The sequence below is a fragment of the Patella vulgata genome, chromosome 6 (assembly GCF_932274485.2).
Source record: "Patella vulgata chromosome 6, xgPatVulg1.2, whole genome shotgun sequence".
NCBI lineage: Eukaryota > Metazoa > Mollusca > Gastropoda > Patellidae > Patella > Patella vulgata.
The window spans coordinates 58,241,995-58,261,056 of NC_065884.2; the positions used below are offsets into that span (position 1 = coordinate 58,241,995).

The window sequence follows — 19,062 nt, forward strand, 5'->3', positions numbered from 1 at the left end:
TATTTTTAGTCGTTTTTTCATATATTTTAGTTAAATTACACAGGGGTCGCCCAGTTGAATTTGTTTTGAATTTTTGAGTTGTTGAGAAAGTAACTTGATTTGTCTTATCGCCATAATAATCGACAATAATAGATTTTTTCATATTTAGACATAGTTTCGTATTCCATAAAGATGGTTGCATGTTGAAAAGAAATCTGAAAGTAAAAAGTTTTATTTAGAATAACATCTATGATAGAGAGCACAATAAGAAAAGTAATATCTAAGGATACATTATTTAGATAATGAAGGAGTATAAGGATGTCTAATAATGAAGATACACCTCAAAATAATGAAGTAAACAAGGAAATTGAACTTAAAGTCGAAGCTGTGGCCACTGTGGGTGACAAGCCAACAACAGAAACTGAAATAGAGGAAGGAAATCCCCCAGAAATTAAACTGAATGACGAAACTTATTCAAAAGCAGATTCTTGCAATGAGGATGAACCCATGCAAGTGGATGATGCGAATTCAGATCAGATAAGTGACAACCTAATCGGTAATACAGATGATTATTATGCGAGTGGGGGCAGTGGAAGTGAAAAGGAGTTGCGAGCACTGAAACATGATCATGAAGATGTGAAAACGAAGTCCAAAAAAGTTGTTAAATCTAAAACGCGAGGTAAAACATTAAAGAACCAGAAGTTGATGACTGATTACGTACGGCCAACTTCCAAAGAAAACGTTTCTGGTGTAAATCAAAGTAAAAACTCAGATTCTGGTTCCAGTAGTGCCAGTAGTGATACAGATAGAATTAGTAATACCGAGAGTGACAAAGAAAAAGAGAAAGAAAAACCTGTCAAAACAAAAAAGAAGAAAATGGGAAATGCCATTAAAAACCGAAATGCTGCAAAGCGAATTGTAAGATTGTTTTCTAAAATCTGACTATAGTAATAGTTTATCAGCATGTAGGCCCTATTGGCCCTATAATAATATAGTTTAAAAAAAACAAAAACACAAGTTTATGTCAAATTTTTCACCTTTTCTGACCAGTTGATTGTGGAGTGATTAATGAATCTTTCCACTAATAATTGTTTAACTATGTGCTGAGGTAACCCAGGTTCGCTGCATGTACTACAGCAGACAGCTACAGTGATGGTGGGCAGATTCTGAACTCTAGCCTGGACTTTATCCATGTGTTAAAAAGATAGTTCAATATATTTTTATGAGTTAAAATACATCAGGTCATCACTCAATAAACACCTCTGTCTGTTTAAACCTCTCTTTCTGTGTACTCAATCATAGAAAGTAAAAAAGTATATCATGACTCTGATGTATGTTACTAGTATTAATATAATCCTTTTATTTCGTTTTTGACAAGATGTTAAACCACATGTATTCCCTTCTTGATCAACGTGATGTGGTTATATATGATATGGGTAAGACAAAATTAAATCAATTAGAATCATTTTTACTTTCAGATGACCAGATCTAAAAATAAAAGTTCTGACAGTGACGAGGATGCTGTAAGTTTTTTTTTATAAAGGTCTTCTTTGTTTTTTAAGACATTGGCACTGATTACCTCATTGACTTATCTTGTTTGGGTGGTGTTTCATTAATGATTCTTTCATAGAAATGAAGTAAATTCATTGACATCAACTCAGTACCTGTTAGATACCTGTATATGTCAATTTATTTTTCAAAAGTGGGTAGAATAAGTGGGAACTTTTACTATTTAGTAAAATACTAATCTCCTAACAGATTTCAAATTTGATTACATTGCCACTTTATACACAATATGCTTTACATATAGACTTTTTAATATACTTTATATTTTTTTTTTATAAACAATATTTTATTCTCAAAGGATTGAGGAACAGGCTAGCTGGCCTATATATTACCTTTCTCCTGTACTTTATATGACACTCATCTCATCTGTACTGTAATATGTGTGTAAAATAGATTTAATTAACATGATATACTCAGACTCATATAGACTCTCACATATACAGTACTTTAGACTTTCTAATATACTTTACATGTCGAATACACATATAGACTCTCTAATATATTTTATACCTCTATCAGTCTGTGCCTGTCCAACCTTGTCGATTTTCTCCAGGTCATCCAGTGTCCTTCCACTGCTAAAGACCCATATTGAATTATTGAAATAAAATTGAACCATATGTTGGTCCCAAAATGACCTAGTTTATTTCGAGTGGAAATTAAACCCCATTTTTCTCTCTTTCTTTTACTATAATGCACAATATACATAAATTATACAATTAACAATTAAATTGATGGTTCAAATTTTGACAAGAAAATTTCTGTTGGACATAAAACTTTGTGTAGCGAAGTATTAATACTACCCTGTTACAAGATGATGCTCTATTCTAATAATACACATTATATTTTATTACAGTGGGAAAGACCAAGTAGATTGTATAAGAGGTGGAGTGACCGAGATACAGAAACATACAGAAATGGCTATCCTGTAAGTTATCTCCCCTAGATTACAAATTCTTTTAGACCAGATAACCATTTATGATTATTTAAGGCTAGCACACACTGCAGTATTGTTTGTACTTTTGACTTTTTTTTTTATCTGATGGTGTGACGTTTACACTAGTAGCAGACACCTTTCTTTGAATATGCGATTTAATAGTTAGAGCTTCATAAATCTATTTCCATCTGATTGAACTAAAAAAATATCTAGTTGATCAATTTGTGAAAAAATGGTTAATCAATACACCCATTGTGGTGAGTCATGGCTAATATAATTCACCAGTAAGAAATTCTGGGAAATAATACAGAATGTGTATTATATAGATACATGTACTCACCCGTTATCAGACAACATATAATATTCAGTATACGGATTGAAGTTATTTGAAAAACTTTAAAATACTGCATGTTCATAAAACAAAATTCATTAATGCCATAAATAGAAATGATAATTGGTTTTAATGTCATTTACATGTAACATGTAGTAAATTTTGTTTTATTCTAGGGCAAGAAGGATGATCCAACAGCCGTATCAAATATGGAGTTTTATAAAAACCAAATATATTCCCGACCAGATGGTAATTATTATAATATGTATATATAGGTTATTATACCCCTGGCCAGGTTATTATAGCCCTAGCCAGGTTATTATAGCCCTGGCCAGGTTCTTATTCTTGATATTTGAAAATAAAATATTTCATTGTACTAGAGCTATATTTGTACTAGTAATTCAACACAATGGCCAATGAAGCGTCTGCATTCTTAAAATATTTCTGTTAAAGTTATTATAAATGTGATCCCAATGGTTAACGTTGTTAATGCTATACATTAAAGTTAATATCGATGCAGAGTGGTTTAACTTATTCCAATTCTTCTCTATACAAAGGATCCACTGTGGCTAAGTGGGTAAGACGTTGGTTCACTAGCCTGGAGGTCGCGTGTTTGATCCCTGCATCGGCCCAAAAAGTTCATCAGGATTTTCCAACGTGGTTTCTCCTTGTCAGTGGTGCAGGACGGAGGGCTTGACAAGTACAAGTGTGTAATCATTTGGATGGTACGAAAAACCTGAGGTCCCGTGTATACATTGGCATGCACATAAAAGATCCCCTGGATTTGGAATTTGATATAATAGTAGGACATAATGCCCAGGCAAAATTTCCCTCATACCACAGTGTATGACGTATGCCTGTCTTCATTAGCCCAGTCGGAGCAGAACAGTAGGACGTTAAACCCTATTTCATTTCATTTCTCTATACAGAATTGTTTAGCCACTAAAACATGTTAGTCTCAAAATAACCAAAGTGGGCCATTAAACCCCATTCCTTTCTTTTCTTTTCATTTCTCTTATCTCAGTAAATAGATGATGCATTCAAAAATGTGACATCTTAATACAGAAATAAATAGTATGACTTCTATTTTTGACTACATGTATTTATTAAATTGATGGTTTAAATTTAGGTGATAAAATAGATGATATACACAAGAAATGGTGGGGTAATTTTGGTTTATTAGAAGGACATCATGGTTATATTCAATGGTATGTAACTTTCTCATCTATGGTAGATAATATTATTAACAGGCCAAAACATTTTACCATTGACTTATAAGTGACGCTGTCTTAATATTGAACCATTTTTTGTATGATATTCCTTGTTTTAGTCGCCTGTCCAACCTTGTGGATTTTCTCCAGGTCCTCCGGCATCCCAAACTTAGGCTGCCTGTCTACAGCTAGCTTCGCCTGAGAACAGGCCCTAAGCTAATTACCCGACATTTTAATTCCTACACTGAGTATGCTTTTTTAGTAATTTTTAGAAGTATTTATTTCTCTTCTATTGTCATATTAAATGAAATTAAATATGTTTATTAAGCCGCTGTGAGTATGAAAGATGTCAAACTAATCAAAGCCGAATCACAAAATAGTCCTCTAATTATTCAATATGGCGGCGCCCATAAAAGGTAATTTCACAGAGGGGGTTTTGTTTGCGAAGACAAATTTAGGAGTATCTAGCCTTGTTTTTAAAGATAAACAGATTGAAACTCTAAAGACAGTTTACAATGGCAAAGAATTTATTGCAATATTACCCACTAGTACATATTATATATTGCTTTTACCGGATTGGCAGAAGTTTACATTTTGCTAAAGACACGTGTTTACATAAAACACGTGCGTGCTCGGGTTATTTCTACTCTGTTGTGTACCCAAAACGTTAGTCCGGCCGATAAGTCCCTCCCCAAAGTGATCACGTGGGCGTTTTAAATGGCGGCTAATTGGGGCAGTGATCATAATGACGTATGACGTAGATGGATCGCTGCGTGCAGTTTGGTCCTCCGGTTTCCTCCCACTGCTAAAGACCCCTACGCATTAATAAAATAAAATTGGAACGGTGGGTTACTCCCGAAATGACCTAGTTTGTGTCGAGTGGACGTTAAACCCCATTTCTCTCTCTCTCTCCTTGTGTTAGATATTCAACTTTCATAATGTAGTTTTTGATCAGTGGCATTAATTATTAACGGTTTGTTTTGTTTATGATTTAGGTTGTTTCCAATCAGAGAAAGTGGAATGAACTACCATGCTCAAGAACTTCAGTTACATGAAATTAAGGTATGGAACAATTAAAACACAGAATCTATTTGTGGATTTGGTGCTTTTTTATATTTTGTAAATTACTTTACTGTTATTTAATAAAAGCTATATTTGTTAGAATCTAGGCAGTTGTGAATCTTTTAGAATCTATAGCTTTCTGCTTTAAGCAATGGGTGTATTCACATATCAGCGTTTTTTGGGGGGGGAAAGTACAGAAGTCAGCAAGAAACAGCATTGTGTTGTTCAGATTGGTCCAAAAAAACCTGAGATCCCTTGGCATTTAGAATTCAACGAAGATCAGGTGGACAAGACTCTATTCGAGCAAAATTTCCCTCATGGCTCACTGAATGGTGACGTTTAACCCCATTTCACCACTTTTGACTTTGGCGTAGACACCCAAAAGTTTCACCAAAATTTGAAGATACCTCATCGGACAAGATACAAGATAAGACATTGTTTATGGTTATTTAAGACCTTTTTTATTTTATCAGGCGATAGTACAAGATAAAAAGGCACACGCCCGGGTTCTCAAGTCTTATGAAATGATGTTAGATTTCTATGGAATGAAAATAATTGATGAGAAGACGGGAGAGATTGGAAGGGGAGATAACTGGCAGAGTCAGTTTGCTCATTTAAACAGGTAAATGCAAATTATGTATGGGCTATGATATTTTTTCTAGTAATCGATATGGAGGACAGGACAGAAGGCCAATTAAATTTGTAGAAAAATAATGGCCTAAAAGTATTATTTATAGTGTAATCTCCCATTGCTCAAGTGAATTATTGACATAGATAGTAATAATTATCAAGTAATGACCCAGCTTAAATTCATACAAAGGAAGGAGAATTCATTCATGAGTATAAACTTGTTTTGAAGCATTTTATTACGAATTAAAATACCTAACTCCAAAAATAACATTAGCGATTTTCCTGGATTATATGTGTTGATTTGTTTTGTGGGATGATTGATAAACCGAGTGTTGAGATACATGTATAATTGACACAGAAAGCCAAAACTTAAACTAAAATGATCCATGGTTACAAACCACTGAACTAGCGTCATTACACATCAGATCAACCCAATTCATATCTTTATTTTGACTTAAAAGGTACATTATGTAAGATTTAGATAAAGAGCTGGCAGTTCACGCTTAATATTTCAAAGATAGATAACGCAAAATGAATATATCGGAAATTTCATTCAAATTACTTTATTTTGAGCAAAGTTATCACTGGTTGTAGTTTTGATAAGATGTGTGCATTGATTGTCACCATCGTACTGATCATTCGAGTCTTAGCCTCGCTTTTCTATTTTTGAATTTAATCATTAAATGGTCGAAGGTTCTAATCTAATTAAAATCATGGCCATACGATGGCATCGAGAGTTGATTATGGTCTTGTCATGTTAATTAAGGTCTAATTGAAAATTTATATAACATTTAAAGCCCAATGAAAGACATTCAATAGGTAGATTTATAATGCCTGTTGAAATCAGAAAGTTTAATATTTTCCATAGATTCATCCACGCTAAAATCTACACAAATTGATTATTTAGCAATCAGATTAAAATGAGGCCTATGAAAAGACAGGTGCCGCTGCCATGTGTGTTGACTATATCCTGTATATCATCTTTAGCATAAGCTGTATGTTCACAAATTTTCAGTTCATCAGATCATTGTAAATACTTAAGTTACTTTACAGAATTGAACCATTTTTGGTCTGATATTTCACAATATTATAGTTAGCCAGGGATTCCTCAATCAAACGATGATCAGCGACTGTTAAACTAATATATATAGTTTTTACTGTTAATACAGCATAGTAACATATATTCCATTCCTGGTATCTTATTCAACTGCAACAAAATGGTTCAAATTGAGCTTTGTATTTGCTGAGCATGACCCTGGTAAAATCCCATTCTTGCTCTGTTTGTAGTGGCTTAAAGAGGATACAGTATGATAAATTAATAGTAAATAGTCAATCTTTTATAAATTCACAGTATGATTTGATAAGACATATCAGTATCTTGAACAGTTAAAACTAGGTTTCTTAAGTAAATATCAATATATTATCTGTACTGACCAGGTCAAATCATATTATAATAATGATGATAAAAGCCCTTTAGATATTGACCCTAATCATTGAGCTATTATAGGGTCAGAACTTAGAAACACTGATGTCTTATAAATGTGTAAAGCTGGCGATCAATCGTTTATTAGTTATCAACAAACAAACAAAGATAGGTTACAGATTAAATAACTGGTCACTTAGTAATATTGGCTTCTGTCCACTGATTTGACATTGAAAGTTAATGCCCAAATTAAACATTGTGTTTAACTTAAAGAGAGCAGTCCTCTCTGAACTACTGCCTCATGTAAGGACTTTGATTATCTCCCTTCATGATCATCTAAACATGATTTGCACATGTACAAGTGACAGACATACAGACAGTGTGATTCCTATACACCCTGAATATACCCTATACTTAGAGAAAAATAAAATGGCAACTTTATATAGACATAATTTCTGATAAGATTAATCTGTTTGAATAATGTTTAGACCAATACACTTTTTGGTAAACCTTACTTTACTATGGATATTCTGAAAGTATATATTTGTCATTTAGTCTGGAAGAATGGGTCTTTGAAATGTCTGTTGAATAATGACTATTTGTCATATTGTCTCTTTAACCACAACGTAATCATGGGTAATGATGTTTTTATTGCTTTGTTTTGAGTTTCTGTCTACAATTTTGAGTTTCTAATATTTAATCAATAAAACTAGTAGACTCCTTTCTTTGTGAAATGTGTCCCCCCTAAATTTAAACACATCATACTCTCATGAGCTCTTATGATCTCTGATAGTCTTTACTTACATAACACTCTGGAGGTTTAGTGGTTTAACGCGTGTACGTGAAATCACAAGATCTGTTATTGTGTCAAATGGCATGGTTTCGATTCCCTGCTTGTACGTGACAAGGAGTAGAGTCGCCTGTCCAACCTCGTGGGTTTTCCCCAGGTCCGTCGGTTTCCTCCCACTGCTAAAGACTCCTACGTGCAAGTGAATTATTGAAATAAACTTGAACCATATGTTAGTTCCAAAATTACCTAGTTTGTGTCGAGTAGACTTTAACCCCTCTCCCGCTCACATAAACTACAATATTTTGATATTTGAATGTCTCAAACCAATATCAGTCAAATTAGGTTCAATACCGTTCAGTATTTACAATGACATGATGAAATGAAAATTTGGCAACAAACAGCATTCTCTGCCGACAATATATTCAAACCGGCACCACCTATTAATATCTTTTGATGGGCCTCTTTTTAATCCAATTGAATCTAAGATATGGGATTATATATCATGGATATTTTGGTTCTTAATCAAATTAATGTTAATAATCAATTTGAGTACATTTTAGCATGGATTAAGCTGCAAAAAATTAGCTATTTTTTGAAAATGCATGATCGTGTTGAGTGACTTAAATTTATCGTGAATAATATAATTTTTGAATGGGATATGACATTTGAATGTAGCTGGTTTGCATACATGTTTTTCACAATTTGACCTCACTCATGAACTATGACTTGGTGTACAGTAGATACTTTCTTGAAGAACATTGCATTGACAGTGGAATCTATCACTTCCGTCATTGTACAGGATTTTTAAAATATTCTGGATTACACAGCATGACGGAATTCTCAATACCGCAAGAGGCACTAAAGATTGATAGTTGCCATAATTTCTACAAAATTTATGTAGTCATAAATCCAAATACGAGGGTCCATGGTGATTAATATCCATTTTGAACACGTGTGTGAAAAATTTATTGAAATTGTCAACAGAGATACGGAATGGACACGCACACTGATTTCTAAAGTTTAGCATATATATTATTCAGACGACTTTTTATTGAGACATCTTAATCAACAAAGATCAACACAGTTTTAATTTCATTGATAATTGATTGGTGATTGCTTGTCAATCATTTGTAGGTTAACACCTACTAATTAAAGGTTCGATTGCAGACGGTTGATTCAATGCAATTCATATGACAGGACCGCTAATTGATGTCATAATCTGTAATATTCTGAATACGGAGTATGCTGAACTTTGTTGGTTGAAGTAAGATGGAAAAAATATCGGGACTAAAATGATGACGGATGTCATAAAATGCTGTAGTATTCAAAAGACGAATATGACAGATTCCACAGTATTTAGAATTCTTTGTTCACCGACACCTTTGCCATTAATTGGAAGCCAACTTCATCAATATTAGATTGATCGCTATGAACCTTTAAGACCTATCATAATTAATTTCTCTTTATTAAAGATAATATTGGAATGTTGAGGGTAGATTAAAAGATTATCAGGAGATTTTACTTTATCAACTTTGATTATAGTTTCCAAATATTTCTAAGATAAAATGAAATGAATGGATTTCAAGATTATACAAATGTAAACAATAGTCAATGAAATATTCCCAATCTTCTGTGGGTATTTAGAAAAAATATTGTGGACAAGACATTTTATAGGATATTCAGCTATATCACAATCTCTTTGGAAGTATGATACTTGTCTTTTTTATACGTCCACATTTTCATGTGGATGTATATTGTCGTCGCCCCTGTCCGTCCGTCCATCCATCCGTCCACAATTGTTTGTGAACAGTCTACAGGTCAAAATTTTTATCCGATTTCAAAGAAACTTGAAATATAGGTTTATCCCCCTAAAATCTTGGTTCTTTTCGATATTGGCATGTATCGGACTGTAACTTCATGGATTATGGCCCCTGATTGTACGAAAAATCACGTTTTTAGCTTGTGAGCACTGTAGAGGTCACAATTTTTATCCGATTTGGTTTAAACTTTAAACGTATGCTTATATCACCGTTAAACCCTAAGGACGGCTGAGTTCAAATTTCGTGAAAATCGGCCCAAAACTGACAGACAAAATGGCCGCCGTTCGTTATCAAATAGCGTAAAAATATGGTCAAGGTTGTGGACCCTATAGAGGTCATAATTTTTATCCGATTTTTCGAAACTTGAAATGTAAGTTTATAACCCAAAGATCTCGGTTCCTTTTGATATTCGCGCATATCATACCGTAACTTCCTGAATTATGGCCCCTGATTGTACGAAAAATTGCGTTTTTAGCTTGTGGACCCTATGGAGGTCATAACTTTTATCCAATTTAAAAAAAACGTATTATTATATCACCGCTATACCCTAAGGACAGCTGAGTTCGAATTTCGTGAATCGGCCCAAAACTGACAGACAAAATGGCCACCGTTCGTTATCAAATAGCGTAAAAATATGGTATATCAAGGTTGTGGACCCTATAGAGGTCACAATTTTTATTCGATTTAGTTGAAACTTGAAATGTAAGTATATAACCCAAAGATCGTGGTTCCTTTCGATATTCGCGCATATCGGACCATAACTTCCTGAATTATGGCCCCTGATTGTACGAAAAATCGTGTTTTAAGCTTGTGGACCCTATAGAGGTCATAATTTTTATCCGATTTAAAAAAACGTATTATTATATCACCGTTACACCTTAAGGACGTAACTTTACACGTTCATCCTATTGGCAAATCTAAACAACACATATAAGCCTTGTAGGTATTACCCCTGGTAAGAAGGAACAGGTATTGACAAATCCTGAGATTCTTCTTGGCCCCTTAATAAATGGAGGTTACCTTTAAAGATGATGACTGAGTATGACAGAATATATTTATAAATCAAATAATATATTTTAATATTAATTTCTTCTTTTTACAGATCAATGCACAATTATCTGAGAATAACAAGAATACTGAAATCCCTGGGAGAATTTCAATATGAACATTACAAGGCACCATTTGTGAAATTTGTGATGAAAGAAGCATTGGAAGAAAAGACATTAAAGAATGTTATAAACAGTTGTATGAACTATTGGGTTGGAACTATAAAAGATGACAAAGAACGACAAGAACTTCGAAAATATGCAATAGATAGAGGATATAAAGACACCAAATATTAACTTTAGGTCTCTTAGCAGACGGTCACGAGTTACTTCACAGCTAGCTTTGGGAGTATCGTAAATTAAGGGTGTATATACATACTCTGACCCTTATTTCCGTGTTTTTTTGTTTGTGTTAGAAAATATATCTATATTTCACAAGTCACAGAGAATTGAAAATATTAGATAGGATGCAGACTTTTTTTTTTTTTTTTAATTCAGATGTTAGAATGAAAATTGAAAATATTGGATAAAATGCAGAATTGTTTTGTTATAATTTCAGATGTTTATATGAGAATTGTAAACTTTGATAATATAATAGAATTTAGTAATAGCATTGGAGATATTATTCCCATTGTTTTAATTTTTTTGACCATTGAAGTTAATCTTAAAAGCTAGATGCGACATTTTAGCATTATAGGAATCACTTGCAAACTACAATATCATAAGAATGGTTCAGTTTTGTTCAGTATATACAATGTGGAATCAAAATTTCATCGATCTTTGGGGGGTTGGATGGCTGAATGGTTAGCATGCGTGCGCTGTATCATTAAGTCTGTCATTGAGTCGACTGGCGTGGTTTCGAATCCCCGGTTGTACGTGACAAGGAGTAGGGTCACCTGTCCAACCTCGTGGGTTTTCTCCTGGTCCTCCGGTTTCCTCCCACTGCTAAAGACCCCTACGCGCAAGCGAATTGTTGAAATAAAATTTAAAAAACCATATGTTAGTCCCTAAATGACCTAGTTTGTGTCGAGTGGACATTAAACCCCATTTCTCTCTCTCTCATCGATCTTTACTGCTTGCTACATATAATAAGTCTACCGCAATTTTGTTGTCCACAGAAATTTATTGGTAGGCCGGGACATTATCTATTAATGGTATTTTGATTTTGTTTTCTTAATTTAAAGTAAAGTAATCAATCAAAGTACATATTAATATAATTTGATATTTTAATGAAAATGCAAATGATGCATCGTTACTTTAAGATCTACTTTGTAGTGTGGGGGGTGGGGGTGGCCGAACTGAATCTCTCAGTTTATAGAGTATATTATTATATTAGAAACAACTATATCTCTCCATCAATACATTCTAAGGAATTTGTATGTCAGTTATTTATAAAATAATTTATTTTGATTGGTATGATTGTTTATCTTTGCTTCACTTCCCTCACTGCTTTTATATATGTATGTTTTTGTTTTATAATAAGTATAGTATTTGAAATGAACGGCTGTATTAAATTTGAGTTAAAAGAGAAGTGGCTTTAACATACATGAGAGATGTTGCTGATGTCCCACTCAGTATACAGGTCACTCACGTATACATTTTTATTTTAAAACGTTGTACCAATTCTGTATTCTGAGGTTTTAACTTGTATATAAAGACCACTCCACTATTAAGGCCAATTTATATTAGTCCAACATCTTGTCTTAATAGCAAGATTTTACTGTAGTGGCCCATATTGAGATTCAGGATACTGATATTGTCAGTTTTTGACCAACTTGTATATTTGTTTACTGCATTTTTAGTGTTACTATTCCTGGTAGCTGCATTTAGTCAGCATCAAACAGCTAAGATAAATACAGTGTATTTTTTATACAGAACATAAAGCCAAACTTATTTTAGTTAGTTCAAGGCAGGGTATGCTTACATGTTTTAGAACACCTGATGTCACTTCTCATTGTTTTATGGGATTCCACATTGATTGAAATTTTTGTTGTACTATTATTATTTTATCAGATTTATAAATGAATGAATTTGTAGGGATTCAAGATGATATTTTAATCATACAACAGATTGTACTCTTACACTGCAACTGTAATATATTATGTATTGCAGTATACAGTGAAGAAGGTATTACATCTTTTGGAGTGAATAAATTTAAGTGATTAAAACATAAGTATTCTATAATGTGATCACTTATACATGAATATTTCATTATCAACATACATTGAGCATTTCTGACAGATTTTGTAAATAGGCAAAACAGAACCTTATTCATGAATATTTAAGCTAAGATATTTTAAGAATACAGTCTGTCCATGGACAGAGAGTTAAAAATCTTTGCACAGATGCTACATTCTTAGTTCGTAGTTTTGGGTGAAATATAGATAAAGATTTGAATTAGGTTGATCTTATGTATTAGTTTGAGTAATGTTGGGCTAGCTCTATACAATTACATTATTGTTTCAAAATATGGAGATCATCTTTTTTCTTATCAGTTATGGTTTAATTTATAGCCTAGGCAACTGTTTCGACATTGGACTACAAAATCTCAACACTACCTGTAACAATACATGTCAAATTGTAAATTAACACATATTGTCATCCCATACAAAAAAATCAACAAATAAAATCTAATGAAATTAACAGTTTATTTTTGACCCAAATTAAATAGGTCCACCGGTAGTGATTTTAAAATATTTTGGTTTTAATTTTTTTTTGAATAAGGACCAGTTGTGTATGTTCTGAGAATCACAGATTCATTGTTTATGTTGTTGTGGATAGGTCTCTTTCATAGAACGATGGCAGATGAGACACCTAATCCATGGAAAAATGGAAAATATATCATAGGGAAGTTTAAAAACTGTGCTCAAAGCAATAACTATACCAGATGGTTCATTAAAGCAAACATAACATCTCTGTTGGTCAAACCAAATATTCATCAATTCATTAATTAAAAGTTTGTATAATTGTATATTTATTATGGGATTATACATAAAAACATCGAAAAGAAATAATATTTTTTTTACTTGATTTCAAAAAATGATGTTTTTACCTGGAAATACATTTCTAACTGGTGTTTATCTATCCAAATGATACTTTATAATTTATGGTGTTGTTAATATTAGGTCTTATAAGAGAATCAAGAATTTTGTTATTTACAATAAAAGTTGATAGACTAACAACTGTGAATATATACATATATTGTTGATAATTATATTTTATTATTGGATTAAATATTGGGTGTTAATTTGGATACTACTTTGTCATGAGAACACCCTTGGAGTAGAGGGGGTTGGATGGCCGAATGGTTAGCACGTGCGCGCTGTATCATAAGGTCTGTCATTGAATCAACTGGCGTGGTTTTGATTCCCTGATTGTACGGGAGTCGATCCTAGTGGGTTTTCTCCTCCCACTGCTAAAGACCCTTACGCGCAAGCGAATTATTGAAATGAAATTGAACCATGTGTTCGTCCCGAAATGACCTAGTTTGTGTCGAGTGGACGCTAAACCCCATTTCTCTCTCTCCCTTGTAGTAGTTTATTACTGTAGACTTATGGGCTTTGAATTTGAGTTTTTTTCTTGATTAACTGGCAGTGATATTAACCTTCTGGAGAACTGATCTGTCAGTCATGCTATATCAGTAGAATTTTAAAGAAATTAACCCTAAAACACAATAAATTCAGTTAAATTTATATGTGTTATGTGTAAAAGAAACTTTTAAAAAATATACATAAAAATTGAGTTAGTTCTAAACTTATCTGTCTAATCGAAGGTGAACAAAATAGTCAAAAAGTGACCGGGTAGAAAAGTGATGACACTACACAATATTGTTCTTTAATCGCTAGAATATCTCTTTAATTCAAAGATTGTATATTTAAAGCTACACAAATATTGTTTTATTTTGTACATATAAAGTCACCCAATGATATTTTATTGTTTGAGTTTGTATTTGGTTTTTATATTTATTAAGGAATGAATTAAAGATGGGCCAGGAACAGATGTAAACTTGTGTTAATAGGAACAAACTAGTTAGAGTTTAAAACTTCTCTGATTGAAAGATGGATGGCCAAAACATATTACTTTCCTGTGCACATGTATCTTTTTGCTTATAGTGTGTATATGCCCCTCGAAATGTATTTACTCTGGTTGCCTCCTGTAGCGAAATTTGTATCGAGTGGGTGTTGAACCCTATTTTTCTTTCTCACTGTCTCCTAGAAATATCTCAGTGGGGATCTGAATGGGATCTGGGGTTGTAATAGCTTGATGTAGTAGAGTCAGATATAATACAATGTAACTTATCATCATACTAGCATGAATAGACCTTATTATTATTATTATTAGAGACAGAGAGATCATTGTTTTTTTTTTTAAAGAATAAACTTATCATGTATGATATATTATTAATTGTTTATAGTATCAACTTTGAATTTGTAATATTAGGGAATTCATTGTCAATAAAATGAACCATAAGAAACTATAATTGTCAAATAGGAGAAGGCTTACAATAAAGCTGTTTTATTTATTACATGTAGTTCTGGGTTTTTTTAAAATGACATTGTAATATTTATTTATGTGACATACAAATGAGACATTATCACTTTTAAAATTGAACTATAACATATGCCCGCCTCCAGCATCAATCCAAAATGCACCAGAAATGAATTAAATTTCAAATCAAATCTCCACACGTTATTGATCCTCAGTTTTCTGAACATTCGAGGTCTGGCTGAAAAGTTCTAAACCTGTCTGGAACAGACCTGTACAAAGTCGAGAGTTTCCATTTATTGGTCTACATGGTCCCCTTCGAGGTGTACACACTTTTGCCAAAGATGTTGCAAGGCCTGGATGCCGGTCAGGAAGAAAATTTATTCCGCCACCCTAAAGAAAAAGTCGTTCACAGTTCACATGACGTCATCAATGCTAGCAGCTTGACTGAATTTTGGATTCTGATTGAAAGTGATGAATCCAGGTCTCACCAATGGTTACAAATCTGAACAAACAATTATCAGTATCTGCTTCAAAACGTTGCAGATTGTCACGGGACGTCAGGAATCTGACACGTTTCTGAGCTTTGGCACCCATCTTGCAGAAACTTTTGTCATTTTGGCGATAATGTGCTGAACCCTCTCATGAGAGATGCCCACCACACTGGCAATATGCCGAGTGTTCAATCGTCGATCAGCCATCACCATGTCATGCACCCGGGTAATGTTTTCTTGAATAGTTGCTATTGATGGCCTTCCATTACGCGGGTCATCTTCAAGGCTCTGCCACGCTTATGTTCTACAGCCTATCTCTGCCCATGATCTACACATGCCTCAGTTTTCGTCCCATTCGAATGACTATTTACGTTTCAAAACCGACCGTCCTGCACCACTGACAAGAGTAACCAGAGGAGAAAATCCCGGAACCTTCTGGTCTGTGAGTAATGCAGGAGCACCGCACTACACATAAAACAAAACCGACAAGACAAACCTACGGACAAGACAAACTACATAGACATTGCAAAAGAAATATAAACAACAAATGATGCAGAACTTCACTCAAAATGACTAAAAGACCTCAAGATCTTGCGGTCAACCAGATTGTATGATATTTTTGACCTTGTCATAAACGCTTCTTATACGCTATGTAATCTTAAACATCTGTCATCATCCACGGCTTTGCTAAATTGTGTTTAAAATACACCTTTGTCTTCTTCTAGCCGTGAGAATGTGGGATTGGGAGGGACCTCATAGGTGGTATAGCCTAGAGGCTCTCTTCATCTAAATCCGGTCCAGTTAGTAGGTCACTTCCATACGCACCGAGCCACCGTGGCCTTCCGAATCTTAGTAAAATAAGGTATAAATTATATATATAAAATACTGACAGAACCCCTCTTAAACCATAAGTGTTGTAAACAAACTACATGTAGAACTATTTTATAAGTCAAGTAGTTTATAAGATCGACAACATTTTGACATTTACCATTTTCTTTAAAGTGTTTAAGGCGGGAAACAATGTTAGTAATAGGCTAAAGTTAAGGTTTAGTACTAAAAGTGTTGGGTGTCTGTTTGAAGTTAGGGTGGTGTTCTTACATTATTAGTGATGCTACTCAACAGCATCACCTCTTATATCAAAAAGCGACGTAATTCAAGACTCTAAAGGTTCCCCAAGCTACGTGAGAACATTAACTTTTTTTTAGGGTTCCCCTACTGGCCCTAGTCCACCTTGGTTCCAGCTGCAATAGGAGGACGTCCAGAATCGGACTGTGTTGACGGTAATCTGTAGATTGCAGATGGATTCACATTTTAAGTCTTTGTGCTGCTTCGGTCATTGACACTCCTTCATGAAGCCAACCAACAGCTCTTTCCTTATAGTCAAATGTTGAAGCATAATGGAAAAATAAGTCGTGCTCTTTATATGGCAAGTTTATTCAATCTATAAGAACGAGAAGATGTGAAGATATGGCCAGTGATGCTAGGATAATCATACAATAATCACTATTATCAATACAGTGAGAATCATTCTGGTAGCTATAAATATTCCGTAACCACATTCATCAGCTTGGTCTAGCATTTGTATGTTAACGACTATAAAAGTTTCAAATCGTTCACAGTTTTACCTCAGTACATCTAATTTAAATGTCAACATCTTAGAAAGTCGACATAAACTGCACATTCTCTAGCGCACCAATAAGATTTAAATTCTTTAAGGAGTTTGAGTTTACCGGTATCTGAATTGACCCCTCATTTATCTAATGAAATTATGCTTTTCCTTTGCAATAATGGTCTTAGTTTATCACAGTGGCTCAAATCAGATTTCAAAGTTCAATAAAAAGGTATTTAGGTGTTATATAGAGTAAACCATCAATATATCTAAGTTGACCGAGTACGAATGAGATAATAACTAATTTTAAGATAAACTGAACTTATTTTATGTTCATGTATCTATATTCCATATGTCATTAACTAAAATATCGAGCTGATGCCTATTATTATGATTAGATACAAGTAGTTACGGGTGTCGTGAACGAATCAGATTATGCTTACTTTTTCTGGAACAACTGATACCACACCTCTTTTGAGGAGTGGCCGATGACGGCCCCTGACCCCGCCGTTATCTTAACCCTAGAGTCCTTCGAATTATAAAATGAAGGTCCAAACCATCGCTCCATTTAGCTAGGGTATGCTTCCGTTGTCAAGGACAACACAGCTAGCAAATTTTCATATTTTTGCATTGGGTTCTATTCGAAAAACATTTGAATTTGCCCATGTCTAGGAGTAGCACAATAAAACCGAATGACCCGGTACTCGGTCACCTTTCGTAAGTGGTCAATGTTTTTCATAATATATGTACATAAAACTACATTTAAGTAGCTAGTCGACGCCATATTACGGCCGTCTGATGAGAAAATGACATCATGGGCCTATTTACAGATTATGACCCACTACATTTAATAATGTTTTTCATATAGGATCATAAATATCAAAGCGTTATAAAGTAGATTTTAATATTTATAAGACCCCGTGTTTTTATGCCATCCACAGTACTTTTACACATAATAGTTATGCCTATAGAGAGAAATGGGGTTTAAAGTCCACTCGACACAAGCTAGGTCATTCGGGACTAACACAGCTCAATTTTATTTCAATAAATCGATTGCGCGTAGAGTTTTCAGTAGTGGGAGGAAAGGCGACCTCCAAATCCTTACCAAGTACGAGCTGGGAATGGAAAGCACACCACTTGACCCAGTGACAGACCATATGATCTAAAGGCCACGCCTTGGGTCATTAGGACATCAAAACCCCCTTATATCTGTAGAGTATGATATTTGTAAATTGAGAAACTTTATCTTTTGAAATCTACTACACTGACATGTGTAGGTGTTTATGTAGGGTGTTATTGTTTCCTTGTTTTGTATACAACCAAAACGTTTATTTTATTACAGTCGTTGGGTGCAAATCATTTAACAAGTTTCTAAGTTTATGATTTTTTGTTTATGAATTATAATCAGGACTCCTTTAAAACATGAAATATAAAGACTATATAACGTTCAATTTGAGACAAACAGACGGTTTTTCAATCTGTTTCATCTGGGCTTCACTTGCCTCACGTCATGATTCGAACAGGCGACATTCCAGTAGAAAGCCGAGTTACATTACCACTCCTCCCACTCCCCCACCCCCAACACCACCCCCACCACCACCCCAACCCACCCCATATGAAGTATATCAGACAATGCAGGAAACCTGAACGCCAAGACATCAACTTAAAAAAAAATCCCCAAA

General features: G+C 34.0%; 1 protein-coding gene across 1 annotated transcript; it reads left to right on the forward strand.

The window, feature by feature from the left end:
- The first annotated feature begins 166 nt into the window (after window positions 1-166).
- On the forward strand, window positions 167-15,317 carry LOC126823405 (opioid growth factor receptor-like protein 1). The gene is made up of 8 exons (XM_050552227.2): window positions 167-897; window positions 1,458-1,502; window positions 2,399-2,470; window positions 2,987-3,059; window positions 3,940-4,018; window positions 5,017-5,083; window positions 5,557-5,705; window positions 10,849-15,317. Exons 1-8 carry the CDS (start codon window positions 298-300, stop codon window positions 11,087-11,089), a joined length of 1,326 nt encoding a protein of 441 aa, XP_050408184.1. The 5' UTR covers window positions 167-297; the 3' UTR covers window positions 11,090-15,317.
- The last annotated feature ends 3,745 nt before the right edge of the window (window positions 15,318-19,062 follow it).